At 39.6% G+C, this 20,738-nt stretch overlaps 1 protein-coding gene and 1 pseudogene across 5 annotated transcripts in view; one reads left to right on the top strand and one right to left on the bottom strand.

The window, feature by feature from the left end:
* The window catches only part of LDAH (lipid droplet associated hydrolase), a 91,956-nt gene extending 71,426 nt beyond the window's left edge, over positions 1–20,530 (bottom strand). Inside the window, exons 1-3 of one of the 5 annotated variants that reach the window (XM_043469279.1) lie at positions 20,454–20,530; positions 16,532–16,687; positions 5,402–5,545 (exon numbers count right to left, since the gene is read on the bottom strand). In XM_043469279.1, the coding sequence (XP_043325214.1) occupies positions 5,402–5,545; positions 16,532–16,685 (298 nt within the window). In that variant the 5' untranslated portion in view covers positions 16,686–16,687; positions 20,454–20,530. Of the gene's footprint in view, positions 1–5,401; positions 5,546–16,531; positions 16,688–18,649; positions 18,688–20,453 lie in introns of those variants that run through there. The other 4 variants (XM_043469280.1, XM_043469278.1, XM_043469282.1 and 1 more) reach the window with 4 other exon arrangements.
* On the top strand, positions 708–1,856 carry LOC122442024 (annotated as a pseudogene).
* Positions 20,531–20,738: the final 208 nt, after the last annotated feature.

Here is a 20,738-nt window from a genome sequence, read left to right as displayed (position 1 = left end):
AATGGTAATAGAAGAAATCTGAGCAACTGAAGAGCTGAAACAGTCTGGATGTTCTTGCATATCAAGGACCTGATCACTACTCAGTGTGGAAACTGTTTTTGAAGAGAGGAAGTTAGCCAAGATAAGGGTAATCTTACATGTAATGCTTTAAAAAGGGAGTCCGGGTGGTGAGATAATACTAATACTAATACTAAATAATGTAAAGTACATTAAGCACAGAGGTATTTTTCTGTACTAATACTAATATAAATAATGTAAAGTATATTAAGCACAGAGGTATTTTTCTGTAAGTGCTAGCAAAGAGGCAGGCTCAAAGATACTCAAAGGCAGGTACTCAAAGATTTAGTGAGTAAATGGAATTAGGAAAAAAGAAATCTCAGATTGTACTCTCAAGAGTTGGCATCTGGAAAAAAAAAAAAAAGAGTTGGCATCTGGCTCTGTGGTGCCTCAGTGGTAAAGAATCCATCTGCCAATGCATGAGATACAGTTTGATCCCTGATCCGAGAAGATCCCACATGATGCAGAGCAACTAAGCCGGTGCGTCACAACTACTGCACCTGTGCTCTACAGCCAGGAGCTACAACTCCTGAGCCCCTGTGTCCTACAGCCTGTGGTCCGAGATAAGAGAAATTGTCACAACAAGAAGCCCGCGCACCGCAACTAGGGAAAAGCCTGCGCGGCGATGAAGAAGGCCCAGCACAGCCAAAATAAGTAAATACAATTATTTTTAAACAAGAGTTGGAATCACAGTAGAGGAAGCTCAGAGGCAGCCAAGGCTGCCTCCTCCTCCTTCCTTGTAGATCCTACTCCCTAGGAGATGTAGGCTTCTGACTTAATCTTCTTCTGCGACCCTGACAGCCATCTGGAGAACTTTCTTTCCCCAGGGCACAATGTCAACCCTTAAAGAAAAACTGATTGCCACCAGTTGCAGAAGAAGAGGCAACAGTCCCAAACAATAAATTACTGTAGTGGGTGTTGGACAAGTCAGTATTGCATGTGGCATCGGCATTCTGGGAAAGTCCCTGACTAATAACCTTGCTCTTGTGGGTGTTTTGAAAGACAAACTCAAAGAAGAAATGCTGCACCTGCAGCACGGAAGCTTATTCCTTCAGACACCAAAGACTGTGGCAGACAAAGATTACTCTGTCACTGCAAATTTCAAGATTGCAGCATAACTACAGGAGTTTGCCAGCAAGAGGGAGAGAGTCATCTGAATCTGCTGCAAAGGATCATCCATGTCTCTAAGTTCATCATGCCTCAGGTCATCAAGTACAGTCCTGACTGGTGGTTCCAACCCAGTGGATATTCTCATGTATGTTACCTGGAAACTAAGTGGATTACCCAAGCACCCTGTGGTTGGCAGTGGATGTAATGTGGATTCTGCTAGACTTCACTATTTTATGGCTGGAAAACTTGGCATTTATCCCAGCAGCTGCCATGGATGGATTCTAGAGAACATGATGACTCAAGTGTGGCTGTGTGGAGTGATGTGAATGTGGCAGGCATTTCTCTCCTGGAACTGAATCCAGAAATGGGAACAGATAATCACAGCGAAAATTAGAAGGAAGTGCATAAGATGGTGGTTAAAAGTGCCTATAAGTCATCAAGCTCAAAGGCGACACCATCTGGGCTATTCGATTAAGTGTGGCTGATCTTACTGAATCCATGATGAAAAGTCTATCCAGGATTCACCCAGTGTCAACAACGGTGAAGGGGATGTATGGCTTTGAGAATGAAGTGTTCCTGAGTCTTCCATGTATCCTGAATGCTCGGGAGTTAACCGGTGTTATCAAACAGAAGCTGAAGGATGAAGAGGTTGCCTAACTCAGGAAAAGTGCAGATACCCTCTGGGGCATCCAGAAGGACCTAAAGGACCTGTGGCTTCTGGCTGCTAGGCTACAGAAACTTAAAATTACAGTGTGACTAACCATGAGCCTTTAGTTTTCATCCATGTACATGGAGCACAGTTTGCTTTTATCTTCCTAAGTATGTGAATCTGGACTCCCAGAATCAAAGCCCATGCTTGCAAGACGAGTTCTTGAACAAATAAAAGAAACTAGTGTAGTGTGGGGGGAAAAAAAGAGTTGGCATCTGACGCTAAAGTCAATTTAAAACACAGTATTCTGGAATACTAACACTTCAGGAAGCTGATCTATACTACAAAATGTAGGAATTCAGAGGAGAGGTCAAGAGCCAGGGAGTTGTGATGTTCACAGTGAGATGACCCATGAACAGTTTGATCTATGGCTAAAGAAAAGAGAACCAAGTCCCATACTAACTACAGAACCAGAGTATCTACTCTGTATGCACAAGGGTAATTTTGTTTCTCAAATTCTGCAATAACTACCTTGTGTCTTGACCATATGTATCAGTTAAAAGCCAAAAATAGGACATGGATAAAAATAGAAATGACCTCTTAACTGTCACCCACTTCTTCAAATAAAAACAATTTAGCATGCCTGCAGATATTCATGAATGTGGAAAGCATTTCCACTTATAAGAGAAACCTATCCTTTGCTACTCAACAGGATTGAGACTTCAAAGGGCCCGCTTCTAACACCTATAAGGTAATACTTCTGAGGATGGACTGAAGGGCAGCTACTAAAACTTGAACAAATATTTAGTAAAAATGTTTTAAGAGATAATTTCTATGTTCTACTATTGCTCTGGTATAATGTTATATATATACTCTGACCAATACTTGTGATCGAATTAATACATGGATACATAACATTCCCATTCATGACTGTGTAGACTGAATATTTGTGTCCCCTAAAATTTTTGTGCTGAACAACTGTATGCCCTCAGTGTGATGGTACTTGGAAATGGGTACTTCGGGAGGTAACTAGGATTAGAGGAGGTTATGAGGGTGGGGCCCTCATGAAGGGATTGGTGCCCTTATTAGAAGAGATACCAGAGAGATTGTTGGTTTGCTCTCACTCTTGCTTTCTCATCCTTCCTCTCACTCTTTCTCCCTCCCTCCCTGCCTCTCTGTCAAGTGAGGACAAAAAGAGAAGGTGGTCACCTGAAAGCCAGGGAGAGGGCTCTCATCAGACTGCAGCTATGCTGAAACTCTAATTTTGGACTTACAGTCTCCAGACTATGAGAAAATAAACTCCTGCTATTTAAGCTACCTGAGTTTATGGGTTTTGTTATGGGAGTCTAAACTAATACAATGAAAAAAGTATAATGCAAATATTAAAATAATACAAAAACTCTAGTATTTATTTTTTTATTTTATTTTTTGAGATTTTATTTTTTGAATGGTTTTAGAGTTATAGAAAATTTAAGCAGATTAGCCCAGAGAGTTCCCATATCACCTATCCCTTCATACCTCCCCTACCACATATGATTTCCTCTATCATTAGATGCTTGATTAAGTACAAGAAGATGCTCACACCATAGAAGAAGCATACCAGAAACAGGGGCAAACCAGGCAATGAAGCCAGAGCCACCTCTTTCCCAGTTCAGATTAACAAAGCGGTACCCTTGGTTCCAAACAGGAAAAGGAGTACGTCAAGGCTGTATATTGTCACCCTGCTTATTTAACTTATATGCAGAGTACATCATGAGAAACGCTGGGCTGGAAGAAGCACAAGCTGGAATTAAGATTGCCGGGAGAAATATCAAGAACCTCAGATATGCAGATGACACCACCCTTATGGAAGAGAGTGAAGAGGAACTAAAAAGCCTCTTGATGAAAGTGAAAGAGGAGAGTGAAAAAGTTGGCTTAAAGCTTAACATTCAGAAAACTAAGATCATGGCATCTGGTCCTATCACCACATGGGAAATAGATGGGGAGACAGTGGAAACAGTGTCAGACTTCATTTTTTTGGGCTCCAAAATCACTGCAGATGGTGATTGCAGCCATAAAATTAAAAGACGCTTACTCCTTGGAAGGAAAGTTATGACCAACCTAGATAGCATATTAAAAAGCAGAAACATTACTTTGCCAACAAAGGTCCGTCTGGTCAAGGCTATGGTTTTTCCAGTAGTCATGTATGGATGTGAGAGTTGGACTGTGAAGAAAGCTGAGTGCATAAAAATTGATGCTTTTGAACTGTGGTCTTGGAGAAGACTCTTGAGAGTCCCTTGGACTGCAAGGAGATCCAACCAGTCCATCCTGAGGGAGATAAGTCCTGGGTGTTCATTGGAAGGACTGATGCTGAAGCTGAAACTCCAATACTTTGGCCACCTGATGTGAAGAGTTGAGTCATTGGAAAAGACCCTGATGCTGGGAGGGATTGGGGGCAGGAGGAGAAGGGGACGACAGAGGATGAGAGTGTTGGATGGCATCACTGACTCGATGGGCATGAGTTTGAGTAAACTCCAGGAGTTGGTGATGGACAGGGGGGCCTGGCTGCGATTCATGGGATCACAAAGGGTCAGACATGACTGAGTGACTGAACTGAACTGAACTGAACCCTTAGGAATGAGCTTCCCAGGTAGCTCAGTGGTAAAGAATCTGCCTGCCAATGCAGGAGATGTGGGTTCTATCCCTGGGTGGGGAAGATTTCCTGGAGGAGAAAATGGTTATCTACTCCAGTATTCTTGACTGAAAATTTCCATGGACAGAGAGGCCTGGCTTGCTATATACAGTCCATGGGTTCGCAATGACAGAGTACACACACACCCTTAGGGAATGCCCACAGAGAAACTGTTTATCTTGTTTCTATTCACTTTTTTTTTTTTTAGAAGAGTGAACATGCTAGAATACTCATGAATTAAAAGCAGGTAATTTGTAGCTCTCTGATCTACTTCCTCCATTTAAGGCTTCCAGCAATCTACCACACAGTTCTACCCTCAGCTTTCAAGGCTCCTCTGAATCTGGCCCTGCCCAGCACTCAAGTACCTACTGAATCTCTCCTCCTGCCCCCATGTTAATCCTTCTTCCTGTTACACCTCTACACCCACCTCCACCCCTCAAATTCAAATTCTACTCAACTATTAAAACTCCTGTACTCTCTCTTTTGTTTACCCTTTAAGTATCCACATGATCACAGGCCAGGGAATATCACTTAGTCACTCTCCAAATGTGGGAATGAGAGCTTCTCTAGAGTGAGAACCATGGCTAAGGACCATGTCTTGTAACACTTCCCCATTCCTCTTAATACAATCCTGCAACTACAGTACATGATTGATAAATATATACTTGATTACTAGTTGGTAAACAGAGATGGTAAGTCCTAGACAAACTGTTTAATTTGCCCAAACTTTAAAAAAATTACCTGCATAATGATTAAAATGACCTCCCAAATCCTAAAATTACTGGAATGTGGCATCATGGGTGTAATGCCACAAGCAGAGGTTTCCACTGGTGTAACTCTTAACCTTAGCAGGATTTCTAGAAAGAAGAACACCCATTCACCGTAAAAGAAAGCAAATGTTAACGAAGACATACCTTCTGAGGTTGTAAGAATCTTCTTGCCTCTGGGGGCTAAGACATGCCCAGCATGACTGATAATCCAAATTGGAAAGCGTCTTTTTGTTGCAGAATACAAAGCCTTTGCAAATGGCACATAAAAGGCAGAAAATCCTGGGTTACCTAGGAAAAGAAACACAGACTTTTAGATTAACCAAAACAATAAACTTACACAAGAAAAAAAGGTATCTCCTTACACTTTCCTATACAAATTTAGTAACAATTACCTGTACAACTCAATTTTCATATCCTTTATACCTTAAGCCTGGGAATTATCATTTAGAAAATTTCTCCTACTGCTCTGTTCACCAGTGGCTTCAAATTCATCCTCCATGTTCCTCTACTTAATAAGTGGAACCACCAATCATAAACCAAGTCCTAACAGCACAAGTCTTTCTTGGTTCCTCCCTGCTCTTTACATCCAATTCACCAAGAGGTCCTATTGACTTTGTTTCCAAAATACACCTCATCTTTGTCCAATTTGTTAGTTTTACCACTTCCCACTGTGTTTCCCACAACAGCCTCCTAAAGGCTCTTCTATCTACTCTTGTCCCCCTGGAATCTATGCATCAGGGTACTTGGAGAGATTTCTCCAAACCTCAAATCGAATCAGAGCAGCACTCTACTTAAACACCCTTGAGTGTCTTTGCATCACCTAAAATCATTAATACTGCCTGTAAGCCCCTTCCACATTTGCTTCTGAGCAGTTACCAAGCTGCATAAAAACCAATCAGTGTCAGAATCATTCACAAAGAGAATGTTAAAGGGTCTACTAAGAGTTTTCTGGTCTTTTATCACAAGCACTTGTAAAGAAACATATGATTTGATCTCTGGAGGAAAAGAACACCAACTAATATACATAGATTTTTCTTGTGTTTGTACAGAACGTATTTTTGACATGGGTTTGCTATAAAGAAACAGAATAAGTAATTTAAAAAAAAACAGTCAATCTGATACATCTTTAGGGGCAAAAGAGTGAAATGGGGTTTTCATCTTACAGTCATCATCTGTACGATGCCTTTGTAAATACTAGACCATTTCCATCAATATCTGTTTGTCCACTCAATGTATCTATTTCTTCATGCTACTAGGTTTTCTCCTCTTTGCGATTACATGACAGGGTTTTGCTGCACTGATGTAACCTCTGTCACCCTTGTCAAATTTTACTGATTTCTTCTTCATTATCTATATGTTTTAGTTTCCTACATAAACAGTGTAGTAAAGTAGTTAAAGGTATAGACTCTGGAGCCAGATTACCTGCAATGGTATCCTGGCTTTGCCACTGGCCAACTGTGTAACCTTTGGCCAGTTATTTAACCTCTCTGGGCCTTGGTGTCCTCGTTCATAAAGTCAGGATAAGAAGCATGCTACCTCATGTGAGAACTAAACGAACTAAAATATGTAAAGTACTTAAACACTGCTCAATACATTCTTCCCTGTATAAATGTTAGGTATTAAAATTCGCCATCAGTGTCCAGCCATGATGGTAACATATGATGGCCTTATCATGGCTACTGTTGCATTCTGACCTAGTGACTCAAGTTCCAAATTCCTTTTTGTGATGGTGCTAGTGTCACCTTTGTGTTCTTTGGTCAGCTGATTAACTGTCTGCTGTGAAGCAAGCGGAGAAAGAAGGGAAGAAGGGTGTATCCAAACAGAGTTACTGTAACATCAATGGTGGATGTGATGACACTGTCTCATGTTTTATCCTTGTTTTATATCTTCAGTAAGGTTGGAATATTTTTGAGTGTAAAGTACAAAGTAGCAATCCAACTTCTTTCCAAGTGAATAGCAGTGTCCCAAGAGCATTTATTACATAATTCATTCCTTCTACATAGATTTGAAATGTCTTCTGATCCAATACTGAATTCTTACATTCATTCAGTGAGTCAGTACAGTTGCTCAGTTGTGTCCGACTCTTTGCAACCCCATGGACTGCAGCACACCAGGCTTCCCTGTACATCACCAACTCCCGAAGCTTGCTCAAACTTGCCCATAGAGTCAGTGATGCCATCCAACCATCTCATCCTCTGTCGTCCCCTTCTCCTGCCTTCAATCTTTCCCAGCATCAGGGTCTTTTCCAATGAGTCAGTTCTTCGCATCAGGTGGCCAAAGTATTGGAGTTTCAGCTTCAGCATCAGTCCTTCCAATGAATATTCAGGACTGATTTCCTTTAGGATGGACTGGTTGGATCTCCTTGCAGTCCCAGGGACTCTCAAGAGTCTTCTCCAACACCACAGTTCAAAAGCATCAACTCTTTGGTGCTCAGCTTTCTGTATGGTCCAATTCACATCCGCACATGACTACTGGAAAAACCATGGCTTTGACTAGAAAGTCCTTGGTCAGCAAAGTGATATTGCTGCATTTTAATATTACATTTGTTAGCTAATTCTAATTTCAAATATTTTTTCATTTTCTTCTCTGCCAGCACCATACTGTCTTGATTACCACATTGGGTTTTTTTATTTTTTAATGTTTCAGTAACTGGTAGATCCTTAGAATTATTTTCACCAGTTTAAATTGTTAAAACTCTTCTTGGAATTCTGATTGAATTTTATCTCATTTCTATACAAACAGAAATATTTTATATTTTCTACATTACTGAGTATAACCTTCTAGAAGTGTCAAGTATAATATTCAAATATTTTATGTCTTTCAGAAAGCAAAGTTTTGAACTTCCCTGATGGGCCAGTGGTTAAGACTTAACCATTTAATACAGAGGGTGCAAATTCAATCCCTGGTCAGGGAGCTAAGATCCCACATGCCTTGTAGCCAAAAAAACCAAAATATAAAACAGAAGTAGTATTGTAACAAATTCAATAAAGACTTTCAAAATTGGTCCACATCAAAAAAGTCTTAAAAAAAACAAACAAACAAAGCAAAGCTTTATAGGTTTCTTCACAGGGCAAGACAATAATAATAATCAACCTTTTTTTTTCCATTTATTTTTATTAGTTGGAGGCTAACTACTTTACAATACTGTGGTGGCTTTTGCCATACATTGACATGTATGGCATGGATTTACACGTGTTCCCCATCCTGAACCCCCCTCCCGCCTCCCTCTCCATCCCATCTCTCTGGGTCATCCCAGTGCACCAGCCCTGAGCACTTGTCTCATGCATCCAACTTGGACTGGCGATCTGTTTTCACACTTGATAATATACATGTTTCAATGCTATTCTCTCAGATCATCCCACCCTCGCCTTCTCCCATAGAGACCAAAAGTCTGTTCTATACATCTGTGTCTCTTTTTCTGTCTTGCATATAGGGTTATCATTACCATCTTTCTAAATTCCATATATATGCATTAGTATACTGTATTGGTGTTTATCTTTCTGGCTTACTTCACTCTATATAATGGGCTCCAGTTTCATCCATCTCATTAGAACTGATTTAAATGTATTCTTTTTAATGGCTGAGTAATATTCCATTGTGTATATGTACCATAGCTTTCTTATCCATTTGTCTGCTGATGGGCATCTAGATTATAACTTTTTACATGGCAGGCAGTATTTAAGTGTTTTACATACATTAACTCATTTAGTACTATTATTGTTTCAATGTTATGGGATTAGGAAACTGAGGTTGAGAGGTTAAGTAGCTTGCCCAAGGTGTTACTGGTGTTATCTATCACACAGGTGATAAAAGCTCAGATAAATAAATATATGAAAATTGAAAGGGCATACAGAAAAAAATAATAATACTGAATCTTAAAAAGAACATAAAATTACCTAGTCTAGGATCTTCTGCATACCTTGTTTTAGTTAATCTCACAACAGCTCTATAAAGCAGCTGACATTATCATTAAGGGTAATGAATGGACAGTCATTATTATTTTTATTACTACTACTATTATTACTACATTTAAAATTTTTTAAGTGAAATAGATTAACAGGCAGAATTCTGTAACTTTAGTATGTAGAGGATGTTAAACTGGTTTAACTTTAGGGAAAGTCCAAAGATAACAACTACATGATTTAGACACAATAGTCGCAATGATGGGATAGATAATATCAGAATGAATGAGTACTAATAATGGAACTGCTAGAAAACAATTTTTTCTCCCTATCTCCAGGTTTGTCTGAGTTCCTTCCCTTAATGACTGTAAGATCTTAATCAAATCCTCTTAATCTTTCTGATTTACTATTTTATCTCCAGCAAGTAAGTTATAATGCCAGCCACTCCATGTCCATTCATTCCATTCAGTACATAGCTTATTTTCTGTATATTCTTTTATAGTTATTTTTGTAATTTATATTCTAGTAGGCAAATATATTCACATAACTAAGCAGGTAGATAAGACAGCTCATGAGTATGATAACTTCTATGAAGGAAATAAATGGGATCATATGACAGAGGAGATTAGGATGGCCTGAGAAAAATGTCCAAGGAGGTGGCATTTAGCTAAAACTCAAAACATGAGAAGAAATCCACCATGTAAAGATTTGAGGAAAAGAATACTAGGATGTAGGAATAGGTGCAAAGGCCCTTAAGCAATAAAGAACTTGGCTCCTAAAGAGTACACAATGGCCAGTAACACAAAGATCCAACTTAGAGACAGCGGTAGAAAATATAATGCAAAATGTTTAAATGTCATTGCATACTTCACCACTTAAATGTTATGGCTTATGTTACACTTTATGAACCATGAACTAAACTTCCTGGTTAGGAAACCACAGAGAAAATTAAAAGGGTCTTGTTTATACAACTAAAATCAGATATATATGTGTGTGTGTATAAAAATATGTATATATATCTCCATGTCCAGGTGTAAGAATGCTCAAAAACATTCCAGTACAGAAATGCAAATCGTACATTTTATCAAAGGATATCAAAATGTGTTATAAACACCAGCTTGAACATACACATAGTAAAATGCCTGAGCAACATATAACAGAGGCTGTAGTGATTATCTCTAGACTCCAATTGCCAATAAACCCTTAGCTACTTAACACTGCAATTGTAGACTTTGCCTTCTTTTAATAGTTAACCTTGCAGGGGACAAAAACCACCATATATCAGGTTAAAGTGGCATAGCATCTAGAGAACATTGTCACATGGACAGAACTTTGGGCTTTGAGTTTTCCACAGAGTCTTGTCTTCTCCAACTCCAACCTGTGTACTCACAACGCAGGACATGCCACATGATTCCACTATCCCCATATGACCACTTGAGAACTATAATGATTCAATATGTTCTATGTGAACACCCACACAGTCTCCTTTTGCTTATTTCACTACTTAAAGTCCGAGCATATTAATAGCAGAAATTCTACAACGAAAGTTCATTGGAAAAGATGAAACTAAATTAAAAGCTCCTCAGTCTGTGGATTCCAATAAAAAATTCCTCATGACCATCATTACTAACTTAAAAGTGATGGACAAATTTTGCTATGTGTGTAAGCAAACTGATTTAAAATAAAAGGTTTATGTCAGTCTATCTGAGATGGACTAAACATGAGGTCTACAGTGGCTTAACAATCTTTGAAATACTGTCATCCTAATTCTTCCCACAGTACAAATAGACTTAGTCCCTAGACAAAATACAATTATGAATTCCACAAACTAAAGAGCAGCACCAATCTACAGCCTGCACAAAATCCAAGGAAAAGGGCCAAGGGTGGCAAGGAGAATAGAAGGGAAAATATAAAAGAACACCAGGAAATTAAATGATTTGAAAATGACCAAAGCACTAGAAAACAATGAGACAAGAAACAAATGTTTTAAGCTTCCCTTTCTCCACAGTGTCTTCAATGAATGCTCCTTCTATCTTTTCACCTTATCTTAAACTTGGCTCTCTCAGAACGGACTCTCTTCCTTTCAGTTCAATTCAGTCGCTCAGTTGCGTCCAACTCTTTGCAACCTCATGGACTGCAGCACACCAGGCCTCTCTGTCCATCACCGACTCCCGGAGTTTACTCAAACTCATGTCCATTGAGTTGGTGATGCCATCCAACCATCTCATTTTCTGTCATCCTCTTCTCCTCCCGCCTTCAATCTTTCCCAGCATCAGGGTCTTTTCCAATGAGTCAGTTCTTCCCATCAGGTGGCCAAAGTATTGGAGTTTCAGCTTCAGCATCAGTCCTTCCAATGAATATTCAGGACTGATCTCCTCTAGGATGGACTGGTTGGATCTCCTTGCAGTCCCAGGGACTCTCAAGAGTCTTCTCCAACACCACAGTTCAAAGGCATCAATTCTTAAGTGCTCAGCTTTCTTTATAGTCCAACACTCATTATCCATACATGACCACTGGAAAAGCTATAGCCTTGTCTGGATGGACCTTTGTTGGCAAAGTAATGTCTCTGCTTTTTAATATGCCGTCGAGGTTTGTCATAAATTTTCTTCCAAGGAGTAAGCGTCTTTTAATTTCATGGCTGCAATCACCATATGCAGTGATTTTGGAGCCCCCAGAAATAGTCTGTCACTGTTTCCCCATATATTTGCCATGAAGTGATGGGACTAGATGCCATGATATTAGTTTTCTGAATGTTGAGTTTTAAGCTAAATTTTCACTTTCATCAAGATGCTCTTTAGTTCCTCTTCACTTTCTGCCATAAGGGTGGTGTCATCTGCATATCTGACATTATTGATATTTCTCCTGGAAATCTTGATTCCAGCTTGTGTGTCATCCAGCCCAGTGTTTCTCATAATGCACTCTGCTTATAAGTTAAATAAGGACGGTGACAATACACAGCCTTGACGTATTCCTTTTCCTATTTGGAACCAGTCTGTTGTTCCATGTCCAGTTCTAATTGTTGCTTCCTGACCTACATACAGATTTCTCAAGAGGCAGGTCAGGTGGTCTGGTATTCCCAACTCTTTCAGAATTTTCCACAACTTACTGTGATCCACACAGTCAAAGGCTTTGGCATAGTCAATAAAGCAGAAATAGATGCTTTTCTGGAACTCTCTTGTTTTTTTGAAGATTCAGTGGATGTTGGCAATTTGCTCTCTGGTTCCTCTGCCTTTTCTAAACCCAGCTTGAACATCTGGAAGTTCACGGTTCACATACTGTTGAAGCCTGGCTTGGAGAATTTTGAGCATTACTTTACTACCATGTGAGATGAGTGGAATTGTACAGTAGTTTGAACATTCTTTGGCATTGCCTTTCTTTGGGATTGGAATGAAAATGGACCTTTTCCAGTCCTGTGGCCACTGCTGAGTTTTTCAAATTTACTGGCATATTGAGTGCAGCACTTTCACAGCATCATCTTTCAGGATTTGAAATAGTTCAACTAGAATTCCATCACCTTCACTAGCTTTGTTCGTAGTGATGCTTCCTAAGGCCCAGTTGACTTCACATTTCTGGATGTCTGGCTCTAGGTGAGTGATCACACCATTGTGATTATCTGGGTCATGAAGATCTTTTCTGTATAGTTCTTCTGTGTATTCTTGCCACCTCTTCTTAATATCTTCTGCTTCTGTTAGGTCCATACCATTTCTGTCCTTTATTGAGCCCATCTTTGCATGAAATGCTCCCTTGATATAGCTAATTTTCTTGAAGAGATCTCTAGTCTTTCCCACTCTATTGTTTTCCTCTATTTCTTTGCATTGATCACTGAGGAAGGCTTTCTTATCTCTCCTTGCTATTCTTTGGAACTCTGTGTTCAAATGGGTATATCTTTCCTTTTCTCTTTTGCTTTTCTCTTCTCTTCTTTTCACAGCTATTTGTAAGGCCTCCTCAGACAGCCATGTTGCTTTTTTGCATTTCTTTTTCTTGGGGATGGTCTTGATCTTTGTCTCCTGTACAATGTCACGAACCTCTGTCCATAGTTCATCAGGCACTCTGTCTGTCAGATCTAATCCCTTGAATCAATTTCTCACTCCCACTGTATAATCGTAAAGGATTTGATTTAGGTCATATCTGAATGGTCATGTGGTTTTCCCTACTTTCTTCAATTTAAGTCTGAATTTGGCAACAAGGAGTTCATGATCTGAGCCACAGTCAGCTCCTGGTCTTGTTTTTGCTGATTGTATAGAGCTTCTCCATCTTTGGCTGCAAAGAATATAATCAATCTGATTTTGGTACTGACCATCTGGTGACGTCCATGTGTAGTAGAGACCTCACTATTCTCTAACACTTCCTACACCTCAATGACAGCAAAGGCTTTTGCAACACACTATTCCTGGTACCTTATACCAGTGAGTGGGTGAATGAACATCTCTGAGTGGGTATATATAGAGTAAGCTGTTTCTCCATTACTAGTTCATCCTACTGGAATAACCTCTCTTTCTCTAAGGTTGAAGCCATCTACTTCCATCCATCAACTTTTTAGTCACTCTTACACATTCCCTGAAAACCCTGACCCTTAAAAGAGATGTCAGTTTCACTTGTCATTCCACAGACTTAGGTGATTTCAAAATCTGGGTGGACTGACTGAGTCAACACCTTTGTCCCATAATTCATTATCCTGATCATATCCAAAGAACTTCACCTATATCCAACTTAAGCAACCAATTCAAGTAGCCACAGCCTAGACTGGTGGTGTGCATAAACTAAAAGCTGATGCTCTGTGACAACCTAGAGGGGTGGGGTGGGGAGGGAGGTGAGAGGGAGGTTTAAGAGGGAGAAGACATATGTATACCTATAGCTGATTCATGCTGATGTATGGCAGAAGCCATCGCAATACTGTAAAGCAATTATCCTCCAACAAAAAATTAAATTTAAAAAATCCACTAGAGGACTTCTTAAGGATTGCCCCACCCCCAGAGTTTCTGGTTCATTAGGTTTAGGACAGGGCCCCCAAATTTGCATTTGTAACAAGTGCTTAGATGATACTGTTGTTTCTGACAACTTAAAGAATCACAGGTCTGTGTCTCTTCATTACCCAGAAATGGTTTACATTCAAAGCATCCCAACTCTGATAGCCCTTTTCCAGCTCGACCTTCGGCCCGTTTAGACTTCACTCCCAATATACCTGTATTTGATCACAGCCCTACTCAAGATCTACCTACTTGTTTTTGGTCAATAATTTCTTTCATCCTGAATATTTGCTATTTTTAATACTGGCCAATTTCCTCAAGGCCACAATCACCCTCTGCCATCCTTACTCCCCACAGATCACCTCAACTCTTAACAGAGAAAACAGAGGTTAAAAGGCAGGAACTACTTTATTTCCTCTGAACATGCCTTCACACTTCTCCATTTCAGTAACCAACTTCACCTCCTTCATTCTAGCCTCAGAAAGATATCCCTTCTAAAGTCCAATATAATATTTCTAATTATTTTCTCAATCCTACACTCTACCACAGCCTCCAAATCTCTGCTTCATCAAAAGAACACATGCCTATAATTTCAAACTCTCCCTCACTACTGGCAGAGTACATGTATTTTTAATTTTAATAGAAAGCTGACAGATTGCTTTTCAAAAAGACTGTTACATTGTGGCAGAACACTGGAAGTTTATTTTCAGCAAAGGTTAAACCAACAAGAGATTCTGGATCAGAAATCATAGCCCAGCTGAGAACAAAAGCACTATACTAAGAAGAAACACTGAAATTCCAACCTCTTTTCCCTTGTTCAGCTCTAACACCAGCAGTCGGGCATCCATCCCTCAAATGGGATGCTAGGAAGAGTCCTTCCTGGGAAAAATGAACAATTCAAAAAACAGGTACAGATACTGAAAGCTAGAAATCCTCCAGTGAATGCTAGGTCCCTACCCAATTACCTTAAGGTGAGGATAACGTAGGGTGACTAACCATTCTATTTTGCCCATCCTGTTGTTATGGTTTTAGTACTGAAAGTCGTGTGTCCTAGAAAACCCCTCAGACTAGGATGGTTGCCCACCTGTGGACAAGCCCCACCCCTGAATACAAACTTCCAATCAACTGTTTATGTCTTCCTGTTAAAAATGGTAGGGTGGTCAAGGATTATCAAACATGTGAGAAAAAACAAACACTAATGGAAACAGAAAACAGAACGCAGCAACAACTAATAATGCAAGAAGCCAAAAAAAAAAAAAAAAAAAGGTTATGCACTGACAAAACATGAAATAGAAGACTATTAAAAAAAGAACACAGAGCTTTGAGAATTGAAGTAAAATTTCTGGTTTAAAAAGGTCCACCAAAATCCAAATACAATACATGAAAAACACCCACACCTCTGGGCTTCACTGTAAAATTTCAGAATCTTAGAACAAAGAAAAGATCTAAAAAAAGATCTGTTTTTTCCCCAGCAGAGGGGGAGAACTTCACACATAAAAGATAAAAAATCAGAAAAATACAAAGACTTCTCAAAAACAGTCCAAACCCTGGAAGAGAATGAAAATTTACTCCAAGTTCTAAGGAAACTACCATCTCTAACCTAGAACTCTAAGACATTTTCTGACATGCTAGACCTTTAAAAGATGAATTCCCATGTACCTCTTCTCAGGAAGTTCCTAGCAGGTATGGTTCGCCAAAAATAGGGAAATAAACCAAGGAAAATATGGGATTGGGAAACAAGGAATCCAACCCAAAAGAAAACTGAAAAGGAGTCCTTAGGATGGCCTTGTGTAGGAGGCCCATAGAACAACCAGTCTAGACTGGAGTGGAAGAACACAGAATTCTGGGCACAGTAGTGCCAAAAATGAACTAAAACAAAACAGAAAACTGATTACTCAGAATATGAGAAGATTTTTTCACTTCTAGAGAATAATTTTAGGATAAATTACTGATTGAAACATAGAAAACTAAGCAAATAAAAGAGACAAACATTAACATAGGTAAAACAAACAAAAATGTACAAGAAATGTAACAATAGTCCACAGGCCTAGCTGTGTACATGAAATATTGTGCTATAAAATGATACATACTTACAATTTCATTTTTAATCTTTAAGGCTGCTATATATGTTTTTTTTTTCAAGCTCATAATTTTAAAAGCAGGTTATAAAACATTATGTATGGTATACATCAGGATTTTTAAAATGTGTATACTATGTATACTGTTAATGCACAGAAGATAAACAAAAAGTTCAGCCACTAAAGTATTAAGGGTGGTTATTATCAATGGTTTGAATGATTCTATTTCCTTCCACAAGGATTTTTATATTTATCAAATTCTCCTTAAAATCAGAAATAGTCACATGTATCTGTATACAGTCATCTTATCCAGATTTTTAAACTTACCAGGAATAATGAAAATAAGCAGCTTAGGCCTCGTGCCTCTTTGATTATTAATGAGGTCAGTCCAGGGCCCACACTTTAGAACCTGGGTTTCAACTCCACAACATAAAATGAATTCCTCATGCACAGGAATTTCTTCCTTGATTTCTGAGTCCATTTCTAAGTAAGGGGAGAAGAACAATATGAAGAGTCACTAAAATATAAAACCTTGAGCCAAAGGCAATATTTGAGAATAAAGAAGACAAAATTCAACATACCTAGAAGGAAATGTCACAAAGAGTTATGGGAAAAATATGATTATTTAGCTACCCTAGATTTTTGGATTAAAAAAAAAAGACATGTCTGGTGAAATTAAAGACAATAGAGGAGTGTGAATCAAAACAAACCCCCCCCCCAAAAAAAAAACAAAAACCCCACCACTCTCCTCTCCAGTCTAAACTGACAATATCCATGGCTAACTTTTATTTCCCCTCTGCTGGAATTCTCCTACAGCTATATGCTTGAACAGTGAGACCTGGTGAAGTCTGGTGAAGAAATAGAGGCTCTCACTGCACTTGTACTCTCCCAGATAAGAAGGTAAAGAAGGACAGTGAACTCCTTGATGAGCTCTGAGTTTTTCCCTTTATTTTATATTTTTATGATACTAAAGCATTATATTATTAAATTATGAAATGGGTAGGTAGAAAAAAATAGAATATCAGATAACATCAAGAACAATTTTCTGAATAACCATAAAACAATTTTCTGAATAATCAAGATATGTACAAAAATGCAGTCCCAAATTGCTTCTATCAGCCCTCCATCTCTGCCTCTGCCTCTATCAATAGGACCATGTCCCAGACTTTCATTGGTCTTTCTATCCTCCTCTTCAACTATCCTCCTTTCACTCAAAGCCCTCCAGAGCCTAGATTATAAGTTCCCCTCAAGCTTTTTCTCCTCTTACTGCTTTACCATTAACCTTGCACTCTGGTCTGTCTTGTCCCTGCAATTCCTCAGTTATCTTCATGCTTTTCTGCTCCTAGAGCTTTGCCAATGTTTTACTCCCCCACCACTTTTGAAATGCTTTCCTCCTTGTGCCAGTTATCAATGTACTGCCTCCAAATTCACTCTTCATTGCCTTCTCTGGACAAATGGATCTGGGTCTTTTAAATATTTTCCCTCTGCCAACTGACATGATGTTAACCTTGAAGAATGGGCTGGAAGAGAGACACTGCAGAAGAAAGGATTTTTCCCCCTGGCTTCAATATACTCTCTCAGATTTCTCAAGGACTTGTCCCCCAAACTTCCATGCTTAAGCTGTGAGGTCTCTCTACAGCAGTGACTTCCAAGTGGAGACAATTTTGTCCCCCCAGAAGACATATGGCAAAAAATAAAAACAGTTTTTACTGTCACTTGGTATCAGGGGAGGTATTACTACCAGCATCTAGTGAGTAGAGGCCAGGGATACTGCTTAACACCCTACACTGCACAGGACAGGCCCCCACAACAAAGAATCACCCAAAAGGTCAACAGTGGAAAACTATCTGGAATGAAAATTTTTCACTTATGAAGTGGTGACTCCTTTCAAAATTATATTAACATACATTGACTAAGTAAATAAAAGTATCATCTCACCTTTTCAATTGATTTTTAGTTCACTAATAAATGTCACTGTAGCCCAATCTCTAAAACTATCACAAGATACAACATATTTATAAAGGTCTTATGACATTTATAAAGTGTTAGAAACAATTAGATTTAACTGTTATACACAGTACTAAACTAGAGTGCTGACAGAGAGGACACTGGCTAAATTTAAGATTTGCCCCAGAAAGAGAATCCAAAGTTATTAACTATATTCAACTCATAAACACTTAACTTCAAAGTAAATGACATCTTAGGAGTTTAGCCACAGAATTAACAAGAATGCAAGCAGATATGAAAGTCAAACAGTCTATGAAAATTGGAAAACAAGCAAAAAACTAACAATAACTCTAAACACTTCAAGTAAAATACCACTAAGAAACCTGCAGTTAATGTACGTATTGTAAAGTATCCTTCTATTTTATTTCACTCTTACGTTTCTGAATTTTACACAGCCAAATAAAAAAAAGTAAAGAAAAATTTTACTTTCTTCCTTACCTAAGAACCCAGGGTAATTCAATGCTGCAAACAATGGGCAGATTAACAGGAGAAAATGTGTTCTAATATATATTATTAAAGGTTGATGGCCCCACCCTCAGGCACCACCTACAAGCAATCTTTAAAGGTCAGTTTTGACAAGCAGCAAGACTTACGCTGGATTAAAAACCAGGTACGCAGTGTAGCTACAATCTGCACAACTTAGGTAAGCTTTACTCAGTTAAGCATAGGTGTTTATCTGCTTATATTAATTGGATTCTAACTTTATTTAGGTCAAAAAAAAGAAAAAGAAAACTACACACTAACACCTCTCATATCTATACCTTAACAAAATATTAATAAATAGAATCTAGCAACACAGAAAATGAGTTATGTGGGATCTATTCCAGGTATATTTAACATTCAAAAATCAATCAATGTAGTTCACCTATTAAGATACTAAAGAAAAAAGAAAAACCACATAATCACATGAGTTAACTAAATGCACATCCTGTTACCCAACAATTGTATTACTGGGTATTTGTCCTAGAGGTATAAAAACATATTCATGCAAAAACATTCAAGCAAAAATTCACAACAGTTCTATTTGTAACAGTCTATAACTGGACATTACAAAAAAGTGAATAGCTAAACCAACTATGATAAGCCATACCATAGAATACTACTCAGCAAGAAAAAGGAACAAACTATTGACTCACTCAACAGTTTGCATGGATCTCTAAGGAATTACACATCGTGTCTGGTGTGCAAAAATAAAAAAACTCAAAGGTGAGAGATTACAGTAAACTCCAGTAGCCTGCAGCAAAGAACTTCAAGAGAGCTATGAAATCGGTGCAGGGTTGTGGACAGGTCATGCTTTAAGAGTTGACATTTACTGAGTGCTTATTACGTGCAAAGTACTGTTCCAAGTGTTACATGAAGTATCTCAGTTAAGAAAACAACCTTATCAAATGGCTACTAATGTACCCCATTTTATACATAAGACAAAATGAGACACGGACTATTTCCGAAAAATACCATGATGCATCACACGCGGTAGAGGCAACAAAAGTCACAACTGTTTTCCCAAAATGCTGCACTTTTTAAGTTCAAGGCAGCAAGTGCCATTTTGACCTTGGCGTCACGGAGAACTATCAGACCAACTAGAGTGAACCTCAAAGAAATGGTGGTGGTGGTTGTTAAGTCGCTAAGTCGTGTCCGACGCTGCGTCCCCATAGACTGCAGCACGCCAGGCTCAGACGAGGGCCAAGTTCAGAGACTGGTGCAACAGTCAGTTCTCAAGGATACCTGGTGTAACAAATTTGAGAGAGGCAGCGGGAAGGCGGTTGATCCTGAGGAGAAACTTGATTCCCAAACCAAAAGAGACCATCAATGGACAAGGTGGGAAACTGACACCCAGGGCGGCCACAGAGTTGACTCGCTCAGGGCTAGAGGCGTAGTTAGTTCAAGAACTCAGACCTTTGGACTCCTTAACCCAGACTTTGGCCACTTCTAGTCACTTGTTCCCTATCAGCCGCCCGAAGTCCGGGCCCCTTACTCCCCCAAAGGGGCCGTCATAAGACTCCCTTCAGGCAGGCTGTCCTTAGCGGTCCACATGCTACGTTCCCGCTGGGCCGGCAGCCCAAAGGGCTCCGGGCCCCCAAGAGGTCGCAGCACCGTTATTCACGCTCCTACCGGCCGTCTGGCTAAGGGCGGCACGGGCTCTGCGAGAGCCATTAACAGAAAGGGCTCCATCTCCCACGTGCCTGTCCCGCCGTCCTTCCTCCTACGAAGTCACCCCCGGAGCGTGGGGGAAGCGCCTCACCTGTCCACCCGGAAGGCACCACCTTCTGCCAAAACCTGAGTTAGGCGTCACTGGGACCAGAAGTCCCGCCCCCTCTGATGTCATAGCGCCGCGCCGCGCGCTGCGCTGGGGAGCGGGGGCCCTCCGGGTGACTGGGTGTGGCTAGGTTTGCGAGATTCTTGACCCTGGCTTGGACCCGGTGTCCCGGAACCAGCGAGAGCGCCGGAAAGCTTTATCTGTGCTGGAACTTTCTTTCCTCCTTCCTTTGAATTTCACCCGCCTTTTATTTTAATCATCCTTGATACA

Source organism: Cervus canadensis, chromosome 5 (genome assembly GCF_019320065.1).
Source record: "Cervus canadensis isolate Bull #8, Minnesota chromosome 5, ASM1932006v1, whole genome shotgun sequence".
Lineage (NCBI taxonomy): Eukaryota > Metazoa > Chordata > Mammalia > Artiodactyla > Cervidae > Cervus > Cervus canadensis.
The sequence above is the reverse complement of the archived record's forward strand: the minus strand, read 5'-3'. Positions and strand labels throughout refer to the sequence as shown.